Consider the following 21,674-nt stretch of genomic DNA (forward strand, 5'->3'; position numbering starts at 1 on the left):
GGCCGCCGCTCCTGCTGTTGCTGTTGCTGCTGCCGCCGCCGCCGCTCGCCCGCGGCGCCCCGGCCCCGCCCGGAGCCCGGGGGCAGGCCTCGGAGCTGGTGGAGCCCACGCGGTTGCCGGGCAGCGGGGGCGAACTCGCGTTTCACCTGTCCGCCTTCGGCAAGGGCTTCGTGCTGCGCCTGGCGCCCGACGCCAGCTTCCTGGCGCCCAATTTCAAGATCGAGCACCTCGGGGGCTCCGGCGGGGCGGTCGGGGGCGAGCGGGAGCTGCGTGACTGCTTCTTCTCCGGTACGGTGAATGGGGAGCCCGAGTCGCTGGCGGCGGTCAGCCTGTGCGGCGGGCTGAGCGGCTCTTTCCTGCTGGACGGCGAGGAGTTCACCATCCAGCCGCAGGGCGCTGGGGGCTCCCTGCACCAGCCGCACCGCCTGCAGCGCTGGGGGCCCGGGCCGCGCCGCGGGGCCCCCGGGCTAGCCGCCGCCTCCTCTGAAGCCCACCCCCTCCCTGCAGAACCTGAGTGGGAGGTGAAGGGAGAGGGTCAGAGGCAGGACAGAGGAGACGAGGAGCAGGAGACGGAAGAGGAGGAGGAGGAGGAAACGGAGGAGGAGGAGGAGGAGGGCAAGGAGGATGCAGAAGGGGCCAGCGAGCGGCCACCACCGCTGGGGGCCACGAGTAGGACCAAGCGTTTTGTGTCTGAGGCTCGCTTCGTGGAAACGCTGCTGGTGGCCGATGCGTCCATGGCTGCCTTCTATGGAGCCGACCTGCAGGTAGGATTCGCTTTGCCTGGAGGCCTCCAGTCACCTCCTAGAGCCTCCAAAATCTTGCCTTTCGGAAAAGTTCCCCTGAGAAAATCCTTCACGTCCCACATCCTCCCAAGACCGACCCCAAACAAGGTTCTTTCCTTTCTGAGAAGGTGCAGGAACTCTTTTCTTAGCCTCTGACCCCTGGGCTACCTGCTACCCCTCCCCCTGTCCCTTCTAACTTAGAATGGAGGTCCAGGCTCTTCCTCCTGTGCTGCTCACCTTCACCCCTGGCATCCTGAATCTCCTTCAGCACTTGGCAAACTGGACTAAAAGTGGGTTTTAAAGCACAACAGCTTCCCCAACCCCAACCCAGGTACCTGCCTCTCCCAAGAGATGAAAAATTGAACATTTTGGAAGAGGACCCACCCCACCCTCCATTTCCAGCCCGCTACTGTCTCCAGACCTGAGAGGTTCCCAAGGAAAATCAGCTGGGATGGAAAGATGTGGCTGTTTCCTTCCCTTTGTGTACAGAACTGAGGTTGCCATAAGTAAAAGACATTGTTTGGAGGCAGTTGAACCTGGAAGGGGGCTGCCCAACTTCTATGTGCCCAGCTGGTTCTGATTAAGGGGCATGGACTACCTTGCCAACCTGGCACTCAGCCCCAGGCAGAACTTGGCGGTGCCAGCATCAGCGTAAGAAGGGAGGGGAATAGAATTTCTGCCTGGGGGCTCAGCCTGGGAGACTGAAGCTTCAGTGGAAAAGGGAGGGGAGAAAACAGTGGGGATATGAACTCTTTTCAGTTAATGCTCCTCGCAGAGCCAGAACCAAGCTTGGTCCAGCCCAGCTGCTCTCAGCCCAGACACAGCTCTCTACCGAGCTTGGTTGGGCAGGAACATTGAGTTCAGGGGACAGCTCCTGTAGCCAGACCATATCTAACTAGATTCAGAGGTGGTGCAGACTCAGCAGGAGGTATCTGTGTCACCCTGTGCCCCAACTCCTCCCCCAACGACCAGGTGAAACACAAGGGTTCCAGGAGAGAGCTGTACTTTCTCTTCCCCTGAGGAGCACAAAACCAGAGGCGTGCTAGGTAGAGAAGCCCTGCCCTGCCCAGAGGTCCTAGATCCCTGCAGCAGGGATCCTGGCCACTGCTGCAGTTCAGTTGATACTTTTTCAGTAAAGGCAATCTTGGTGATCCTAGTCTAGGCTCAGCCCATGCCTGACTACTAGGGGCACCGAGTGCTTCAGCATCACCCATGCCAAACAGTCTAGATGATGCACCCCATCTTTCTCACTCTGCAGTCCCATGGGGAAATGCATCTAGATGGAAGGATGGGAAGAGCTAGGGGTGAGTGGTCCATGTGGCTGCTTCTCTGGTTACTGTAGGGGCAGGCTCCTTTGCGCACTGTTGTAGTATTCGCTTCTGCCAAATGCTGGTAAGGCAGCTTTGAGCTCTGGTCTTTGGGCTTTCCAATGGGCTTTAAGTCTCTGATGACTGCATGTCTGCTTCCCTGCCCACCCTGCGAGCAAAGGGAGGCACCAGCCGGCTCCTCTGACTCCTTTCCCCAAGCAAGTCTTCAAACGGGTGGTTAGTGGGCTTCTCCCATCACAGGTTAGGACCACCACACCTGGCTATTAGGGAGCTCTACCAGAGAGAGGCTGAAAGTACAATCATTGCAAACCCCGAGCTGAGGTGCTGAGCCACTCCCCACGCTTGGACCAATTTCTGACATCTGCCTGAGAACTAGGATGTAGGAAAGATAAGAGCACAAGGAAGCATCAGATAAAGAAATTACTTTTCAGGCTTCAGAGCCAAAATGTTTTCCCTACTGCCTTCCTACCATCTCACTCAGCCCGTCTCCTCGGAACTTAAGATACTGAGTATTTGCCTCAAGGATGTACTTGGCTGGGCTAGGTCTGCCTCAGGTTCTCTTCACAGAGATACCCGGGAACGCTTCCACCCTTATAGATTTCTGACCAGATGACCCAGTACACGCTTGTCCCATCCCCTCTCCCTCCCCATACACAGATTCTGGAGCATTCAGAGCCCACCCAGCCAGCCTTCATGGGTTGGAAAAGCACATCAGAACAGGCATCAGCCACCTGTGTAGGCTAAGGGCCTCTCCCCGGGGGATCTGCTTCCAGGTTTTACACCTGAAGGAAAAGTCCTCTCTCACCTGGACCAACTCTATAACCTCCCCCGTGGTCTCATTATGTCACAGCCCACTTACATCCCTGCCTGCTGTCACCACGCTGGGGTGGGGCAGGGGCTGAGGCACAGCTGCTTCTGTGACCTCCCACTGACCTCTCTGCTTTGACTGCTCACCAGCTGTGGAGATGCCACGGGATAAGTCTTGAACTTCTCAGCTCAATCCCCTGGGCTTTTTAAACATGTCCATGAGCTCAGCCAAGACAAGAATGAATATCAAGTCCTAGTTCCCCAAGACTTGCTTCCCTAGACCCATCTCCCCAAAATAGAATCCAGTTCTTTATAAGTAACTCTCTAAGGAGTCTCCCTAGAGACTTCATTCACACAGATGGAGGGCACTTTGGGGTGTCTTAGCAGCCAGGGTGTAAGGTAAGGATGAAGAGATTTTACTCCCTTGAGGGCTTGCATTTCCTGATCTGTGAAGCCAGACACCTGGACTAGGTCATCAGTGCTAATGTAAGCATTAGTGAGGCTGCTTCATGGTGAGTCTTCTAGAAAATTCAGCACTTTATGGGGAAACCATTCTCTGAGAGCATTCAATTTGCACAATGGTTTGTGTGCATCACCTCAGCGGAAATACCTGTGAGGGAGGCAGAGGAAAAAGATTCAGCTCACAGAGAATCTGTGACTTTCTCAAGGTCACACAACTAGTAAGTGGTAAGACTGGGTCACAACCCAAGTCTCCTGAACCTGAGCACAGGTCTCTTTTTTATTGTGCCATGAGGTTTCGTTAGCATGAGGGTGTGTGACTCTGTGGTTCTGCTTACCCCCTACACTTGTCCATATTGTGGGAATGGGTCGTTGAATCCAGCAGTCCCAAGATACCCAGCCAAAGTGGGAGGCCCTATCCTGGGAAGAAACCACGTCAAGGCCAAGAGAAAGAATTAGCCATGCTAGAAGCTGGTCACACTGTTAAGTGACAATGAAGTTTTCCAGAACTCTGTACACTTGAGTTCACTCAATCCCTTCACAGAAGCCCCCCACCCCCACCCCCACCACCTCCCACCTTCTTATCTGGTTTCAGAGTTAATGAGCTCAGACAAAGGGGGCTTTCTGAAAGGAGGGACCACCTCAGAAGAGGCCATTAACTCTGTCTGCATCCGGCCGCTGTTGATTGTTCCCTGGAGCAGGAGCGCAGTGAGGGGTGGGCTGAGCCTTACCCCACACTCAGGCTGAGAAATCAGTCCTGCTGGTGCATCGGCTGCCAACTGAGCTCTGAATTCTCTGCTTAGGAAGGAGAGTCCTAGAAGTGGCACTCATGGTACCCAGAGAAGACCAGAGGACTCCCAAGATGTCAGGCTACCAGCAAGAGATTTCAGGAAAGGGTGAAGTCCCAGCGATTCCATCTCCTCCTTACCCACAGCCCCTGGGGAAATGTCTCCCACAAGCCCACATATTTCAGCATGTCCAGCACAATCCCCACTTAGGCCTGTTCTGGCATAATTATTAATAGCATCATCTTCACTCTCAAAAGTGTCCTGGTTTAGATAATAACAGACATATGCCCCACTGGCTGTATATCCCCCATGAAGATGGGGGAAAGACAAGTGTCATATCCCGGGTGAATTATGTTCTCCTTGCAAGAGAGGGAGTCTCTTTCCAAAAGTGATCAACAATACGAAGTTTTTCCCCCAAAGAAAATGCCTTAATATTCAAAGGTCTTTGATTTGCCACTTCCGCCTCCCCAGGTGTAGACAATGCCAAGGACAAGCTCACTCGCTGGCATGCTTTGGGTTTGTTTTGGCTATGCTGTCGCTGTCCTTGCAGCAGCCAGGATAGGTGGCAATGTGGTGAGAGCATATGCTTTGAAGGGTAATCAAAATGACTGAGTGTCCTCGAGTAAGTTACCAATTTCTCTGCACCTCGATTTCTTCAGCAACAAAATAGGAACAGCTATACTGATGTCCTTGCATTGCCTTGAGGATACAATAAAATATAGAGAGCACCTAACTCAGTGCCCACCACATAGTAGGTGCTCAACAATGAGGAATTAATCCCAGAGCTGCCTTCAGTGATGGCATTTGTCAGAGGAGGTCAGTATGGTCGCTTGCCTTCCATAGCCAGCCCCCTACTGTGTTGGTTCTGCTCTCCCACTCAGCAGGGAGGCCTTCCTTTTCAGCTGCTCAGCTCTGAGAGTTTAAGTTTGACTCCCTGTGGTTCGGGTAAGTGCATATACCTTTGGAGAAGGGACATTGCCCCTTTTAGTTTTGTTTTGTGTTTTTTTATATTTTGTTTATTTTTGAGAGAGAGAGAGACCAAGCACAAGTGGGGGAGGGGCAGGGAATCCGAAGCAGGCTCCAGACTCTGTGCTATCAGACGCTCGACTTGAACTTAGTAACCGGAGAAGTCATGACCAGAGCTGAAGTGGGAAGCGTGACTGACTGAGCCACCCAGGTGCCCCGCCCCTTGCTGTTTTGAGAACCAGGAGCGATAAGGACATCAATGCAGGACGCTCTCTCTTTTCCAATTGCTTCTTTACTCTCTTTTGCTTCTCCCTCACCTTCTCAGCAGTCTGAGGCCACAGGGAGACCCCAAGTAGGAAAAGTATGGCACTGGTTGCTGAGCTCCGAGGGTTTCCATGTTACCACGCTTCCCGCCTTTCCTCTCTCAGGTGTGCAGCAAGAAAAAGCGGTGGGACCCACAGTGTGAAGAGCAAATGAGCCAAGCATAGGGATGACACTCAGAGCAGAAGCTGCTGGAAATGTATTTGGCCCAGGCCCAGCCTTCTCCTGGACTCCCACTGCACTTGGCTTTGGCTGCCATGGGAGCTCTGGGGAAGGAATCTCCTTGTTTGTATCTCAAAGAATCAAAGAGTGCTGTGTCTCAGCCTAGGGCGTTTCTTTCTCTTTTTCAGGTCCTCGGGGGCTCTAGTGGAGGAGACTTCCTAGAAAATGCCCTGCCTTTTCCCAATGAGAGTTAAGGGCATCACGTCCCCAGGTGATTCAGGAGTAGGGATGTTGGACCAGCCCTGGCCAGGCTGGTCATGGGCTCTTACCTACATGACATGGTTGTTAGAGGTATCTGCTGTGGGGGGGCCCCCACGCCACCAGGGACACCATCTTGTCCATGTTCTTCAGCAAGTAGCCTACACTTGTGTGGTGTACAGAGAACTATAAATAGACACCAGGTGGTGGAGTGAGCCATCTGACCTTCTCCTTCACTGGCTCCCAAGCCCTCTTTCTGTGGGACTATAAGTTGGGTCTGGCCTTTTGCCTAAGGTACTGGCTGAGAATCGGAGGCTCACAGACTGACAGCCAACCCCCTCCCCAGGTCCTTCCCCCTAGGTAACTGTAAGAGACACTGTGGATATGGCTCCATCTCCAAAGCTCAGCGAGACAAGAGAGAAGAGGGGGACCAGGATTTGCGATTTTAACAGAAACATGGGACCACATAGTTTTTGTAGCTCTCCACAGGAACTTGTAGCAATGGAAATGATCTTCCGAAATAGCAACCAGAAGGACATCCAAATGCTCTCAAGTCTAACCCACTGCCTTGAAAGAAAATGGCTCTCAAACCTGTTCAGCCGTACAGTTATTTAGTATCTGGAGAAGATGCTGTAAGCTCCCTGATCTGCAAAGGAGGTGACTCCCTGAAAATCTCAGTGTCAGGAAGCCTCCGCTGATACCTCACTCCCTCCTTTGTGCACAAATACACACCCATGTGTATATGTTTTCCCTGGGGATGTGGCTGGTGCATGGTCCCTGCTCAGCTGCATTGCCCGAGAGCCCCCGTCTGATCTGGTCAGCTTGGGAACACAGACAGCCTTCCACGACCAATGCTGAGCAGCTGGCATCTTGTATTAACGCCTTCTTTGTAAGACATCATCTTCCCAATTTTGAGATTGTGAAATTGGGACTCAAAAGGAAGAAATCTTGTAAAGAGAGTTGCAGGTTGCCTCTGAAGAAATCCCAGGGCTTGGTCCCTGGCCCATCAGATTTGACCTTTCGTAGGGCAAGAGCGCAGAAGACTCTGCCCCCTGGAAGCAGTGAAAGCCTGGCCGGGAAGCAGCCTCAGCGAGCTCCCATTCCTCAGCCCTCACCCCCAGTTGCATAATGATGTGATTGCTTTTTTCCCTCAGGAATCCAGCTCCAGGAGCAAGTGCCAAGTTTCAGCTTTGCTGATAAGATGTTTACATCAGCCTAAACATAGTTGGAGTGCTTGACACGCTAAGGAACCTGCCAACCCCTGTTTGTAGGGCTTACAAAATACCTGGCTCATTGCCTGCGAGGTGAACAGACAGATCCCATTCACAAATAATGGGATTCGTCTGGAACTCCCACACATGACCTCAACTGACAGAATGTCCCTCTTTAGCCTTTCACCCTCCTCTCCCATCCCTCCACTCCTACCTTCCAGACCACAGGAGAGGAAAAAAAAGAAAGGCTACAGGAGACAGTGCCCTAGGGGACAGGGAGCAGGGCACAGGAGTGGAGGGCTCAGCTGGCCACACTCCTGGCTGAAAGCACGCATGCCTTTGCCCCCCTTTCTCTTCTGCACAATATTCCAAGAGGACTTTCTTCTAGAGGTCCCTGAAGCGGGAAAGTGAGCTCCATCTGGCAGCCTACAAAGCCTTGGGAGCAGCCCAGGCATAGGACAGAGGCCAAGTAATGACGTGGACTCCTTCAGCTGGCTTGGGCAGAACTGGAGGCAGGTGTGATCCTAAGCACCTGGGTCTCATTGGGTCCACTGACTTTTCAAAAGCCCCCAGCAGAAGAACAGGAATAAACCTTTTGGGATTGTCCGGAAACCAGTGGTCAAGCACTAGGAAACAATGCAGAGTATTGACCTCAGAGACAGACATGCTTGGGCTGGTCCTGGCTTTAAGAGCTGTGTGACCTTTAGCAGCTTATTTTACTTGTGTGAACCTCTACTTCCCCATTTGTAAAATGGGGGTGACAGCGTCTACTGCGCAGAGTTAGCATAAGCATCGAATGAGGTGTGGGTCCGGTGATTAGTCCAGACTAGCTATTATTAGTATCGATTATGGGAGCAGTCTGCAGGCTAACAGTGCCCATCCTGAAGAGTAGAAGTTAACCCAACAGGCACCAGGAAAATACTAATGGACCCATTCTGCTAACCTTGAACACTCAAATAATTGCTTCTGGGCTGAGAACAGAGAAGGGATGGGGATGGTTGGGGTTTGCATGGAGGCGGTTAATGTCAACATTAAGGCAGTGCAATCCAATAGGACTTTCTGTGCTGTTGGAAATGTTCTGTCTACTGAGTTTAATGCAGAAGCCTTGAGCTATAGATGGCTACTGATGTACTTGAACTGTAGCCAGTGTGACAGAGGAACTGTAATTTTAATTTTAATGAATTTTAACTAACTTTAGGTTTACAGAACCACCTGTCACTGGCTGGTCAAGATGTTAAATGCACAAACTTTGAACCCAAGCCATCAGGGTTCAAATGCTGGCAGTATACTCATTAGCTTTGTGATCTTGGGCCAGTTCTGAGCCCCCCAATTTTCTTACATGTAAAATTAAGGGAAATAATGCCAGGGCCTCAAGGATTTTGTGAGTCTTCAGCAACATGCTGCATATTCAGCCCTCAGCACAGACCCTGGCACATGGGATACATATCAAGGGGCACTAGGGGTGAGCAGGCAACGGGCCAGAAGAGCTAACCCTCCCCTCTACCTGCTCCATTCTTCCCAACAGAACCACATCCTGACACTAATGTCTGTGGCAGCCCAAATCTACAAGCACCCCAGCATTAAAAACTCCATCAACCTGATGGTGGTAAAGGTGCTGATCGTGGGAGATGAAAGGTGGGGCCCAGAAGTGTCTGACAATGGTGGCCTTACCCTGCGCAACTTCTGCAGCTGGCAGCGGCATTTCAACCAGCCCAGCGACCGGCACCCGGAACACTTTGACACAGCCATTCTGCTCACCAGACAGGTCTGTGGGCTGGCTCCAGAAACCCCAGGGAGGAAGGGACGCGGGACAGGCCGATCAAAAGGGGGGCGCCACTAAGGCCTGCCCAAACATGGGAAATGCCTCCCTGCTGGCCCCAGCTGGAAGCCAGGAGCCTAGTGTGCACAACGATGAGGGGGAGGTCATGAGGACAAGTGTGAGGTATTTGCAGGGGAAGGACAAGAATCTTTTAAGGGCTCTTTTCCAAAAGTTTGTGACCAGCTGTCCGCTGAGGTCATAATAAGAGGAAATATGCTCAAACTGCCCAGTAAGAGATCAGGAGTCGTAATGAAGAGAGGGGAGCCATATGCAGCAATTTTTAAACACAGAGGCAGGTAACCAGAGATTTGGTAACCTCCAAATCAGGTGGCCTGTTCTCCTATCTGGTGCAATTTAAACAGAGAGCTTCCCAGAGGCTGAAGAGTCTAATAACGTGTGCCAGGCCCTGTCGATGCCTTCAGTCCTCATAGCAGCCCCACAAAGCCCCATTTTACAACTGAGGAAACTGAGGCACAGATCGGCCACACAGTGGTAGCGTCCATACTCAAGCCTACACACTCTTGCCACAGGGTCAGTACTCATAACCCCTGTGCAACCTTGCCTCCCAAAACAAGCCGGCCACAGGACATACCAACATAGAAAAAGAAACAGGCTCCCTCACCCGAGTGGCCTTTGTGAAGAAATAGAGCCTTTGGCTTAAAAATTTTCCTTCAACTCAGGAAGAGCAGAAGTAGGAGGATTTTTCTGTTTGATGTCTGTTCTCACGCCCTCGCTCTCTCTGCCAAACAGAACTTCTGTGGGAAAGAGGGGATGTGTGACACCCTGGGCGTGGCAGACATTGGCACAATCTGTGACCCCAACAAGAGCTGCTCCGTGATCGAGGACGAGGGGCTCCAGGCAGCCTACACTCTGGCCCATGAGCTAGGTAAGACTTGCCATGCCACACTTACAGTAGTGTATCAGGAGGAACTGCCTCTTCCAAATCCAGGCCAGCCCAGGGTCTAAGGAATATAGCCAGGTTCTCATACATGGCCAGGTTCTACTCAAAATTTTGATAGACTTGATTATATGCAAATAGATACTGTGCTTTCTCCATTGCCACCCTGAACATGAGGCCATAATATTAAAATAGGGTCTTGGACCATCAGCAGAGGTCACCAGGAAAATGCCAAACAAAACAAATGCTTGGGTCAAGTTGCAATGCTTTGCCCAAGCTAAGTGGTAAAACTCTGGGAAGATCCATTATAAAGAGAGTGCTGTATAAGCAAGCGAATCATTGAGGTGCGTGTGAATTTAGGACAGGCTGAGGCAGAAAAGGAAGGGACATCAATGTTCCTCAGTACTCTGAGAAAGCTTCCTGGGAGAGAGAAGCCCAGAGTAAAGCCTGAAACAAAAATCTTTAAAGAACAGGGGCATGGCTGTTCCCATGAGGAGCTGGTGACTGGTTAGCCCTCAAGACACTTTCTGTTAGGTGTCTTGCAAGCGTGTGGGGGGAGTGGTGGGCCTTGTGAGGAGCGCTTGGGGAGGGCAGTGGAGGCCAGTTAGCGTGGACTTCAGGTCTCTCTTTACCCCAGGGCATGTCCTCAGCATGCCGCACGACGACTCCAAGCCCTGTGCACGGCTCTTTGGGCCCATGGGCAAGCACCACATGATGGCACCCCTCTTTGTCCACCTAAACAAGACGCTGCCCTGGTCTCCCTGCAGTGCCATGTACCTCACGGAGCTCCTGGACGGCGGGCATGGTAGGTGTCCCTCCAGCTTCTCCCTGCTTCTCTCTAGCCAGCTGCTGGTGGTTGAGGTCTGCCTGGTGCGCGCCTCCTTGATTGTTAGATTGCCATTGGCACCTGTGCTATTTGCAGCTGAGATCCTTCATAAAGCATCAGAGACATTTAGGATAGAAGAAACCAGAGATGTGTTCCTCGCCCCACCTCCCGTGCCATGGCAAGCTGACCATCCCTGCAAAGCATGCTCTTCCTTGCGCCTATCTTCCAGCGGCCAGCGTGCTGGGCTAATTTAGATGATTAGTCACCGGCCAGGTAGAACTAGCCTGAGAAGGTTTATCTGGAGGAGGTGGGCTTGAACAGAGCTTGAAGGGATGAAAGAATGTAGTACAGAGAAGAGAAGAGAGCATCTGGGCTGGAGAGATAGATCATGTGGCAGCTTAGAAGTGGCAAAGAGGCAGGGAATGGGTGGTGTGAGAGCAGGGGCGAGGGGGTTGGGGGAGAGGGGTGGCGTGCCTGGTTGGAACAGTTTGATTTATTGGGCAAAGCACTGAAAAAATTTATTCGCGGTTGTTCTCATTGAAGAAGATAAGGACACCTTTGGCTTTATTTCGCATGCCATGGTTTTTGACAGCACATTTACATCCCCAATTATATGTGATGTAGATTAGTATGACAGTTAGCTGGCCTTCCCGAGGTGAACACTGAAGGTATGTAAGATGTTCTGGAAGAGAACAACAACAAAAAATTCAATCCTAGTAAAATTTTTACTACTGATAGTCAAAAATGGGATAGGCTCATATGGATGATCGAATGTTGATGGTGTTTAGCTTATGGTCAAAGAAACTACGTGGCTGGGCCTTAAACCACAGCAATAATGTGGGAGGCCACGGAGAGCTGAGAAAGGGAAACTCCTGCCTCTCATTCTTGATCCTCTGCTTTCCTCCATTTCTCAGGAGACTGTCTCCTGGATGCCCCTACCTCGGCCCTGCCCCTCCCGACAGACCTCCCAGGCCGCAGGGCCCTCTATGAGCTGGACCAACAGTGCAAGCAGATCTTTGGGCTGGGTTTCCGCCACTGCCCCAACACCTCTGCGCAGGACATCTGTGCCCAGCTCTGGTGCCACATGGATGGTGCTGAGCCCCTTTGCCACACGAAGAACGGCAGCCTGCCCTGGGCTGATGGGACACCCTGTGGGCCTGGGCACCTCTGCTGGGATGGCCGCTGTCTGCCTGAGGAGGAAGTGGACAGGCCCAAGGTGAGGGATGGCCACTTGGTGTTGTGGGAGGAGGGGGAGGGGAGGACTGTTTTCGAGGAGGAAACCACACTCGAGGGCCATGAACTGGGAGACTTTGGGCCAGGCTGCAACCATGACTTGCAAGTAGAATTACTCATCTTTTAACAAACAAAGCAAAGCATATTTACCCAACTCAAGAGGAACCCTTCAAGGCTATATTCTGGAATGACAGATAGTGGCAGATTGATGACGCCACCAGTGCTCAGGGCATTTGGGGAACTCCCCCTTGGTAATTGCTTTGAGGTTGACTTGAAGGCCTGTGAGGATTGGTGGTAGGTATGAAGCATTCCAGCAGAAAGACCATGAAGGGGCCATTCAATAAAGAGAGACCATCATGAATTCCATTATAAACAGATAGAGTAATAGCAGAAGAGGAACATTCAATCAAGAACTGAGGAAAAAGTATCCATATCCTACCCATGTCTGAGCTGCATTCATAATTAGAGGCCAGAAGAAATAAGTTAATTGTGAGAATTCCATACTCAAGAGGGGAGAAGGAATCAAAGCTGTCTCTGACCAAGAAGAGAAAACTTGGCCTAGGACATAGTAAACTTACGAGAAAAACCAAGGCAGTGCCAGCAAGAGTTTTTAAATGATTCCCTTCTTTGCCCTGCTCTGAATACTTCCAAACCGTGAGGCTGATCACATTTCTCTTACTGCGAGTCACTGAGCCCTGCCTGTGAAACAGCATCCGCTGAGTTTTGCAGCCTGGCCCCAGGCCAGCACTGAATCACCGGGGTGGGGGTGGGGGGGTGGCCTGAGCACTCACTGTCCAGAGGACTATCTCCTCAGTGGCATGTCCTTTGCCCTGAGGCTCAGGAGCTGACTTGCCCCAGGTAAGCCACACTCTTTCTAAGCTCACAGATTCATCCCCAGCCACTTCTCATCTTCCCCATTCAGACACTGAGCTTCTCTTCTAGGTACTGACCCCCACCCTCACCCACCATAGCATGTGCTTCATACCTTATTGAGGGAAAGGGAAGGGAAGGGGAGGGGAGGGGGTCTGTCCAACATTCCCCAGCAGTAGAGCCAAGCTCAATGCAGGGAGACTTTGATAAGGAATGATCATGGGATGATGTTTATCATCTATTTTTAAGGACAAAAAACAGTTCATTAAACACTAGTCAATAGAATCATAAGTATGTAAAGTAAAAAAACATCATATCTTTATGATTATTCAGAGCAAAAGTGTAGGAAGCTATCAATGAAAATCACATCAGTGGTTTTATTTGGGTAGTGGTTATTAAAAATTTTTTTTATTTACTTTTTTTAAGAGAGAGAGAGACAAACAGAATGTGAGCAGGAGAGGGGCAGAAAGAGAAGGAGACACAGAATCCAAAGCAGGCTCCGGGCTCTGAGCTCTCAGCACAGAGCCCAATGTGGGGCTCAAACTCATGAACTGCGAGATCATGACCTGAGCCGAAGTCAGATGCTTAACCGGCTAACACACCCGGGTGCCCTGGGTCATGTTTCTTTTTTTTTTTTTTTAAGTGTTATTTTCTTTTTTATACTTTTCTGGGTTTTTCACTTTTTATACAAGTAAATATTATTTGTGTCATTTTAAAAAATTATTTCCCTTTTCAAAACTATATGAACCTATCAAAGGCAAAGCTCTCTGTTCTCACAGGTTGATTGTTAAATATAGAAGCATCTCTATTTCCCAGGCATTATCCTACCACTGGAACTGGTAGCTGGTAGTCATATAGCAACAGCTCCCAGCAATTACTCCTTTATACCAGGATTTCTCAACCTCAGCACTAGAGACATTTGTAGCTGCATAAGTCTTGGTTGGGGGTGGGGGGCTGTCTTCTTCATTGTTGGATGTTCATTGCTAGGTATTCATTGTTGGATGCTCATTATTGGATGCTCATTTTTGGGTGCCCATCGTTGGGTATTCACTGTTGGGTGTTCACTGATGGATGCTCACTGATGGATGCTCACTGTTGGGTACCCATTGTTGGGTCTCATTGTTGGATGTTCACTGTTAGATGTTTAGCAGCACCCCATCCCCTTTCTACCGGAAGCCAACAACATATGCCCTCCCCAGTTGTGGCAACTAAAACGTCTTCTAACATTGCCAAGTGTCTCTAGAGGATAAAATTGGCCCAGATGGAAAACTGCTGCATTAGACCCAACCTTATTCCCCTAAAATGTTGTTTCATTCAACAACTAATACCAAGCATCTTACTAATGGCAAGACACTGTTTTAGACACTGGGGAGTGAGCTATGAACAAGTCCTGCACAGTCTCCATGTTCAAGAAAACAATAACCAAGCAAACCACACAGTCATTAAACAAATAATTAGGGCAGTTTTCTGAACAACACCCATCAGTAGGAGCATGACTAGGTACGGAGGTCAGGGCCACGGCCCCCTGTTACACTGACAGCTGAGGCCTCCTCACCTCTTCTCCTGATTCAGTATGGCCTTGTGTGTTGCAGGCTGTAGTGGATGGAGGCTGGGCCCCATGGGGACCCTGGGGAGAATGTTCCCGGACCTGCGGTGGAGGAGTACAGTTTTCACATCGTGAATGCAAGGACCCTGAGCCTCAGAATGGAGGAAGATACTGCCTGGGTCGGAGAACCAAGTATCAGTCCTGCCACACAGAGGAATGCCCCCCTGATGGTAATCACCACTGATGGCCACTACTGTTGTCACTGCAGCAGATACCCAGACAAGAAGTAGGGTGGGTCTCCGGAGATGCAGACTTTCCTGTGATCCAGATATAAATGGACTCTGCAAGACACCAAATTTTAAGGCAATGCTTAGTGGCCTCTAGACAGCTCTCACTTGGGCTGGGAGAGCATAGCAAAGTAAAGAAATAGCCCTTGTCTTGTAAGATGTGGAAATAGAGGATGTCATTACCAACCAAACTCATTCAGGGGGTCGGGGGGAGCTCTGCAGAGGGGCTAGCGTCTAGGATACTAATCCTCCTGGAGGCATCTGAACCCTCGTCTGTGTAAAGAATAGAAGTGTTTTCCAAAGCAACTGTCAGAGCCAAACCTCCACTGTCTTTCCAGCCAACATTCAGCCCAGGGCGGAGGGAGGGTTTCTGAATCTGATTCTAGTGCACATTCCTTCTGGAAGAGTTGCCCATCTTCCCTTGGGGCTGTGGCAACTGCCTGATGGAACCTTGCCAGGAAGTAGCACCACCTCTACCTCCCCTTGGCATATATTCCTACCCCCTCGTTCCCACTAGAAAGCACACATGTTAACTCAGAGGCAGCAAGGGTAGCAGCAGAACTGGTGAGAGGGAATCATTAGACATTTTTCCCCACCATCCCATCCAACTCCCCCTTGTGCAGATCCAGGAAATATTGGCAGGCAGCAAAAGACAAGCAGAGTTTTCAGGGAGATTCATCCAAGTGCAAAGACACAGTGACATTGTGTTGGTGTCTAATGAGGGAATCTGTAGGCTTTGCAGTTTTGCAAGACAGAAGAGAACAGCAATGGCATGGGGCTCTAGAAATTTTGCCCTGGAATCATGAGAATTTGCCTGGTATATGGGGTAAAGAGAAAGAAGAGTGGATGAATATAAGGCACAAGGTAGGCGTGGACAATAGGTGATAGTATGATCTCAAGATGCACCAGGGTTAGCCCTCTCATTCGGGTGGTTTTTAGTGCCTCTTGTGTGGCTCAGACTAGAATAGGTGTTATAAATGACATTGTAAAAATGCACAAGGCACGTCCTCAAAGGACTTGTGGTCTAGTTAGAGATCCACATGCCTTTTACAAAGCAATTAAAGCCTAATCTATGAGGCCTAGACCCGTAGGCTTCTGAAGAATTCAGAGCAAGGAAAAGCCCTGAGCTAGTCAGAAGCTTCACAGGGAATTAGGGCTGAGCAGGGCCTGGACAATGGAGACGGTAATGAGGTGTAGGAGGTTATATGCCATGGAGGAGATGGGGAGGTTTGAGAGGGCCTAGGATTCACTCAGGTGGAGTCGAGCAGCACACTAGCACTTCAAAGCTACACGACAAAGGTTTGTGAAAGCTAAAAATGGTATCTGGAGATTCTCTGTGCCAGCTGTCCATCAGAGAAGCTTTTAGAAACACAGAGGCCCAAACCACTCAGGTGCCTTGAATCAGAATCTCAGGAGCCGGACATGGCCATCTGTGCTATGAAAAGACTCCACAGGCCATGCAGATGTGCAACTAGGGTGGAGAACCTCAGTAGTAAGAGCAGGTTTAATTTCAGGATTGTGGGTTAAAAAAAAAAGTGTTACTTCTGACAAATTGTTCTGGAAGCAGCACGCAGCAGGATGGGAAAGGAGCTGGGCACTAGGTCTCCCGTGAGACTGCAATGCCTCTGCTCGTGGGAGGTGGACTCAGATGGTGAGAGTGGGAAGGAGACATTTAAAATCGCAGATTGTCCTGAATAGAGTGTAGGACTTAACAACAGTTTGGAAGTAGTGGATGTAGATGCCCACGTGTTCAGCAGAAACTCGATTCCAGCATCACAGCAGAATGTGGTAGTATCCCCAAGTGCAAAATAAACCAGTTAATGGAGGAGCCATACAGTGTTTGGCTTTTGCTGAGCTGGAGGTAATCCTACTACTACAAATGGAGGTCACCCCAGAGACACCCAGAATTATAGCAGGTGAGGGATAGGGACAAGATCAGAACCAGAGATAGATCTGAGAATCCTTGCTGCATGTCCAATGTCGCCAAGGAAGTCAAAATAGAGCACAATTAGCAGGGCCCCGAAAATATACTCCATGGAGCATTCAAGCTTACTAAATTGTGCCCTGTTCCTACTAAGTTTATTCACTTATAAGATAGAATTGGTATTTTCCCCAAATGGAAAGGACATTTATCCCAGAAAGGACATTTATTCTTACCTTGCTACATGAACCTAGATTGAGCAAGTCTAGGAATGTTGAACTCAGATGACACTGGACCTGTGTCCTGGGATTGGGTCAAAACCAGGAGCAATAAAGGGGCCCTGAATCCCAGCATTTATGCCGCTGGGTCATCCCTGCTCTAGCAATCCATGTTACCTCCATGTGGTTTCTTACTCTTTGTAGGGAAAAGTTTCAGAGAGCAGCAGTGTGAGAAGTATAATGCCTACAATTACACGGACATGGATGGGAACCTCCTACAGTGGGTCCCCAAGTATGCTGGGGTGTCCCCCCGGGACCGCTGCAAGTTATTCTGCCGAGCCCGGGGAAGGAGTGAGTTCAAAGTGTTCGAGGCCAAGGTGAGAATCCTTCTGAAGCTCAGAACTATGGCTGGAGAGCAAAGCCACCTGGGTTGACCCCACCTGTGGGCTGCGTCTGTGCACACTATGCCCTTTGTTACCCTCCCTCTCTCCATTGCAGGTGATCGATGGCACCCTTTGTGGGCCCGAGACTCTGGCCATCTGTGTCCGCGGCCAGTGCGTCAAAGCTGGCTGTGACCATGTAGTGGACTCACCTAGGAAGTTGGACAAATGTGGGGTGTGTGGGGGCAAAGGCAATTCATGCAGGAAGGTGTCCGGTTCCCTCAACCCCTCCAGGTGAGTGTCACCCGTAATCCTGCACCTGGGTTCTAGAAGAGCAGGACAGGCTTTAGAATCACATCAGCCTAAGTGTGGACTGTAGCAGCCGGTTAATATGCACGTGGCACTGAGCTGTAGTTTCTCTGTAAAGCAGTGGGAGGCCCCCCTATCTCAGAATCATAACGAGTCATGAGATGGGCGGAACGCTTGGCACAGTGTCTGACCCATAGAGAGGATGGTGCACAGGGGAGCCAGAGGCCCCGAGGATAGGGGTGTATCAGCTCTGAGTCAACTGGCAATACAGCTATGCTGACTAACAAGGGCCTTGGCCAGAAAGCAACTCTCCCAGGCCTGTTTTAGGAAGAACATCTCACCCTACACCTGGTGAGTCCCAACCTTTCTGCAGGTGGATCTTTCAGAAAGGGGTACAAAGAGGGGGGAGTCTTGGTGGCCTTAGGATTTTCATGAATCTGACAACTCTGGATGCTTTCTCACATCTTAAAGCCGAATATTCATAAAACTCGTATTTAAGTGCTTTCATCCCTGTAGCTTCATTTGATTCCTAAAATAAGCCTATCAGGTGGCCAATAATATTATTCCCCATTTACAGATAAAGAAACTAAGGCATGAAAAGATCACATGATGCTCCTAATGTCACACTGATAGTTAATGACAGCTGGAAAGAGAACCCAAGTATCTTAATTCCTGGGCTATTTTCTTCCTGCCATGGCATACACAATTTCCAGAGAGGAAGGGCAATGGCCTATGTTACATGGCCGCACTGTGACCCTGTCTCTCACCATCTTTCACCTTATCGAGCTCAGAGAACAGACAGTGTTCTACAGCAGACAACTTGGCAGTCTTCAAATTTAAACTCAAAAGATATAGAAAAAAGAAGCATGTGGTGTGGGATATTCAGAAACTGGGCCCGTTAGCTAGCTTTCTCTTAGGCATTAGACATATGGGGCTGTGGATTCTTTCAGAGCTGCCCTAAACTAAGTGGCTAGCCTGAGTGGGTAGAAAGGCAAGAGTAGCAGAGAACCGACTGCCTGTCCTCCTTCTTTGCTTTCTTCCCCAGCCTATGAAACACAGTTTTCCCCAGAAAAGAAGAATAAAAACTAAGGTTTCTCCATCTCACATAAAGCCCTAGACCTATAATAGTGTTAAAACATGTTCCCCGGAGTGCCTAGATGGCTCACGCAGCTAAGCATCCAACTCTTGATTTTGGATCTCCTGGTTTGTGAGTTCGAGACCCGCATCAGACTTCACACTGTCGGTGCAGCGCCTACTTGAGAATCTCTTTCTCTCGCTCTCTTTCTGCCCCTTACCCTCACATATTGATGCTCACTCTCACTCTCTCTCAAAATAAACTTTATAAAAAAAAGAAACATGTTCCCAAACAGCATCCTGTCTTCTCAAAAGCACACAGCTCATACTGTCTTGACACACTGGAAGAAAGCAACTAGAAGCAGTGTGTATCACCCTGGCTCCTGCCCTGGGGCCCTTTAACCAAATACTGGGGACTAATTGGCTCTAAGAGGTGGAGTGAGATGTCCATCCTGGTTGGATTCTGGAATGGGTATGGAACAGATTTTTCCACATGGGTTTGAGCTCTGGGTATGAAGGTTGCCAAGTAAAGTTATATACCAATGCAAGGAGCTAAAAGTGTTTTGAGATCTCACTTGAGCCAAGAGCAGCCAGGCTTGGCAGCACTGATGCAGCTTTGCAAACCCTTCTGGGATATCTTCCTCTGTGCTGATGTCCAGATCCACACATCTAAACTCCAAGCATTTGAAACAGTTACCAAGCAAAGCAAAAACCCTTGAAAATCCCAATGCACAGAACATCCCTGTCGGCCTCAGCAGCTAATTTATCAGGAACTTTGGGGCAACTACTTGGATAATTTGCTGGTGATTTGTGTCTTTTCACCCTGGTGCCAGCATGCTAGAGGCACTGGGCTGGGTAACCATTGGTCCTAAGGGTGTCTTTCTGTTCCTATCATAGTTATGGCTACAATGACATTGTCACCATCCCAGCTGGTGCTACTAACATTGATGTGAAACAACGGAGCCACCCAGGGGTCCAGAACGATGGCAACTACCTGGCATTGAAGACTGCTGATGGGCAGTACCTGCTCAATGGAAACCTGGCCATCTCTGCCATAGAACAGGACATCTTGGTGAAGGGGACCATCCTGAAGTACAGCGGTTCTATTGCCACTCTGGAGCGGCTGCAAAGCTTCCAGCCCCTCCCTGAGCCTCTGACCGTGCAGCTCCTGACTGTCCCTGGTGAGGTCTTTCCCCCCAAAGTCAAATATACCTTCTTTGTTCCTAATGATGTGAACTTCAGCATACAGAACAGCAAAGAGAGGGCAACCACCAACATCATCCAGCCTCTGCTCAATGCGCAGTGGGTGCTAGGGGACTGGTCTGAATGCTCCAGCAGCTGTGGAGCTGGCCGGCAACGGCGGACTGTGGAGTGTCGGGACCCCAATGGCCAGGCCTCCAACACCTGCAACGAGGCCCTGAAACCTGAGGATGTCAAGCCCTGTGGAAGTCAGCCATGCCCACTGTGACCCAACAGGGCGGGACCAGTCTCCTGCTCATGGACTTGGGGTGTTAGGGTACAGACAAAGGTTTCCTACCATGGCTACCCTACTTGTGGAGGCCATTGCCAAGGCCACTCCAATTCGGCGTGAATTCACAATGGGAAGAAGAGAACAGGGGCAACAGATCCTAAAGTCTACTATCTGGTGGGTTGGACCTTGTATGGGTTCAGGTAGAGGATATAGATTAAAAGGTAAAAAAAAAAAAAAAAAAAGCATTTATTGACCCAAACAGGAGATTCAGCCTGTTTGCAAAGGACTAGAAGAATTAAATGAAAAAAGGTTTTTCCTATTTGGTTTCCCTGATAAATAATCTACCTCAGGGGGAAAAAATTAGTAAAAGAGAGACTTGGAGTATGAGATAGTTGGCTAATGTCAAAGCTCCACAGCTGTGCCCCTGAGCCACCTTCAAAAATGACCTTCACTGTCTTCAGTATTAAAATCCGTTGCCTAAAGGGCTGCAGAGTTGCAGGGCTGTGGAGAGCTGAGGGGTCTCAGGCTGCCACCTGCAGGGGTGGGCCCATTTCAAGTATTTATGCAAATGTGTCTCTGAACTAAAGTGTGATCTTGTGTCAATGCGGTGGTCTTATCTGGTTCACTATTTCTTTAGAAAGGGCAGAGGACCCAGAGCCCAAGGATGGAGGCTAAAACTAGGTCGGGTAACCTTGAACACACACAAGGAAGCTGGCACCCTGCCTTAGTCTCTCCGGCCTTCCTCCTGCTGAATCCAGCTCGTTCAGGCATCCAGCTTCATCATAATCTACACCAGTAGTTCTCAAACTGGAGCAAGCATCCAGAGGGATTCTTAAAATACAGACTGCTGGGCCCTACCCCAAGAGTTTCTGATTCAGTTGGTCAGAGGGCGGATCTGAGAATCTGCATTTCCAGCAAGTTCCCAGGTGAGGTGGAGGCTGCTGGTTTGAGAGCCACTGCTCTGGTGGAAATACCCTACTCGGAGGAACAGTGGCTGTGGGATGCCTCTGGGCTCATTATTCTTGAGGCAGACTATACCATTCTACTTTGCAAACATACACAAGCCTCCCTTTAATATACTGACCAGCCAGAGATACCAGATTCTCTGCAGACCTGAGGAAAGCAGAACCCATATTTAAGCACTATTATGCCAATGACCTCAGCTCCTTCTCTCCACATGAGACTTTATCTCCACTTGACCACTCTTCTGGCCCCAATGACTTACAATGGTCCTGATCAGCCCTTTCTACATGGAACTGCATGCCCCACCTGCTACCGAAACCATACCTGAGGGCCCCAGAATCCTGCCGTCCACTCTGTATCTCCTCACCTCTTCCTGGTCAGTCTTCCATATTGTCTAGTGCAAAGGGAACTTAATCCTTGCTCATAAATGGGTGAAATGAAACAACATCAAGAAATGACATTCTAGTGAAAAGAAAGAACACATATAAATTCACATCTTCCCTTTTTTCATCACTTTGACCCCTATGTCCCTCCCTTTTGCTTTCTCTTAAGATTCCTTCAAATAACTGGTGACATGGGCAGAAAGGATGCTATAGGGAGCACCGGTGAGAATGAGGAAAAGGTGCTCTCTGGGAAGACTTGCCCTGGGAACACGAGACAAAATAAATGGGATTCTGGATCCTACAGTGCCCTCAGCGGGTCGCTGCTGGTCAGCTCTGTATGGTGCACAGCTCTACCCGGACTTAACCACTTTTTCCCTGTCTGCTGCCTCTAGTG

At 50.0% G+C, this 21,674-nt stretch overlaps 1 protein-coding gene across 1 annotated transcript in view; it reads left to right on the forward strand.

Annotated features, from left to right (window-relative positions):
* Positions 1 to 20,537, forward strand: part of ADAMTS8 (ADAM metallopeptidase with thrombospondin type 1 motif 8) — a 38,304-nt gene extending 17,767 nt beyond the window's left edge. The window contains exons 3-11 of the mRNA XM_029915654.1: positions 2 to 764; positions 8,608 to 8,847; positions 9,652 to 9,787; positions 10,437 to 10,604; positions 11,540 to 11,841; positions 14,321 to 14,504; positions 16,905 to 17,077; positions 17,199 to 17,374; positions 19,361 to 20,537. Of these exons, the coding sequence (XP_029771514.1) occupies positions 2 to 764; positions 8,608 to 8,847; positions 9,652 to 9,787; positions 10,437 to 10,604; positions 11,540 to 11,841; positions 14,321 to 14,504; positions 16,905 to 17,077; positions 17,199 to 17,374; positions 19,361 to 19,931 (2,713 nt within the window). The 3' untranslated portion in view covers positions 19,932 to 20,537. The remainder of the gene's footprint in view (position 1; positions 765 to 8,607; positions 8,848 to 9,651; positions 9,788 to 10,436; positions 10,605 to 11,539; positions 11,842 to 14,320; positions 14,505 to 16,904; positions 17,078 to 17,198; positions 17,375 to 19,360) is intronic.
* Positions 20,538 to 21,674: the final 1,137 nt, after the last annotated feature.

This window comes from Suricata suricatta, chromosome 11 (assembly GCF_006229205.1).
Source record: "Suricata suricatta isolate VVHF042 chromosome 11, meerkat_22Aug2017_6uvM2_HiC, whole genome shotgun sequence".
Taxonomy (NCBI): Eukaryota; Metazoa; Chordata; class Mammalia; order Carnivora; family Herpestidae; genus Suricata; species Suricata suricatta.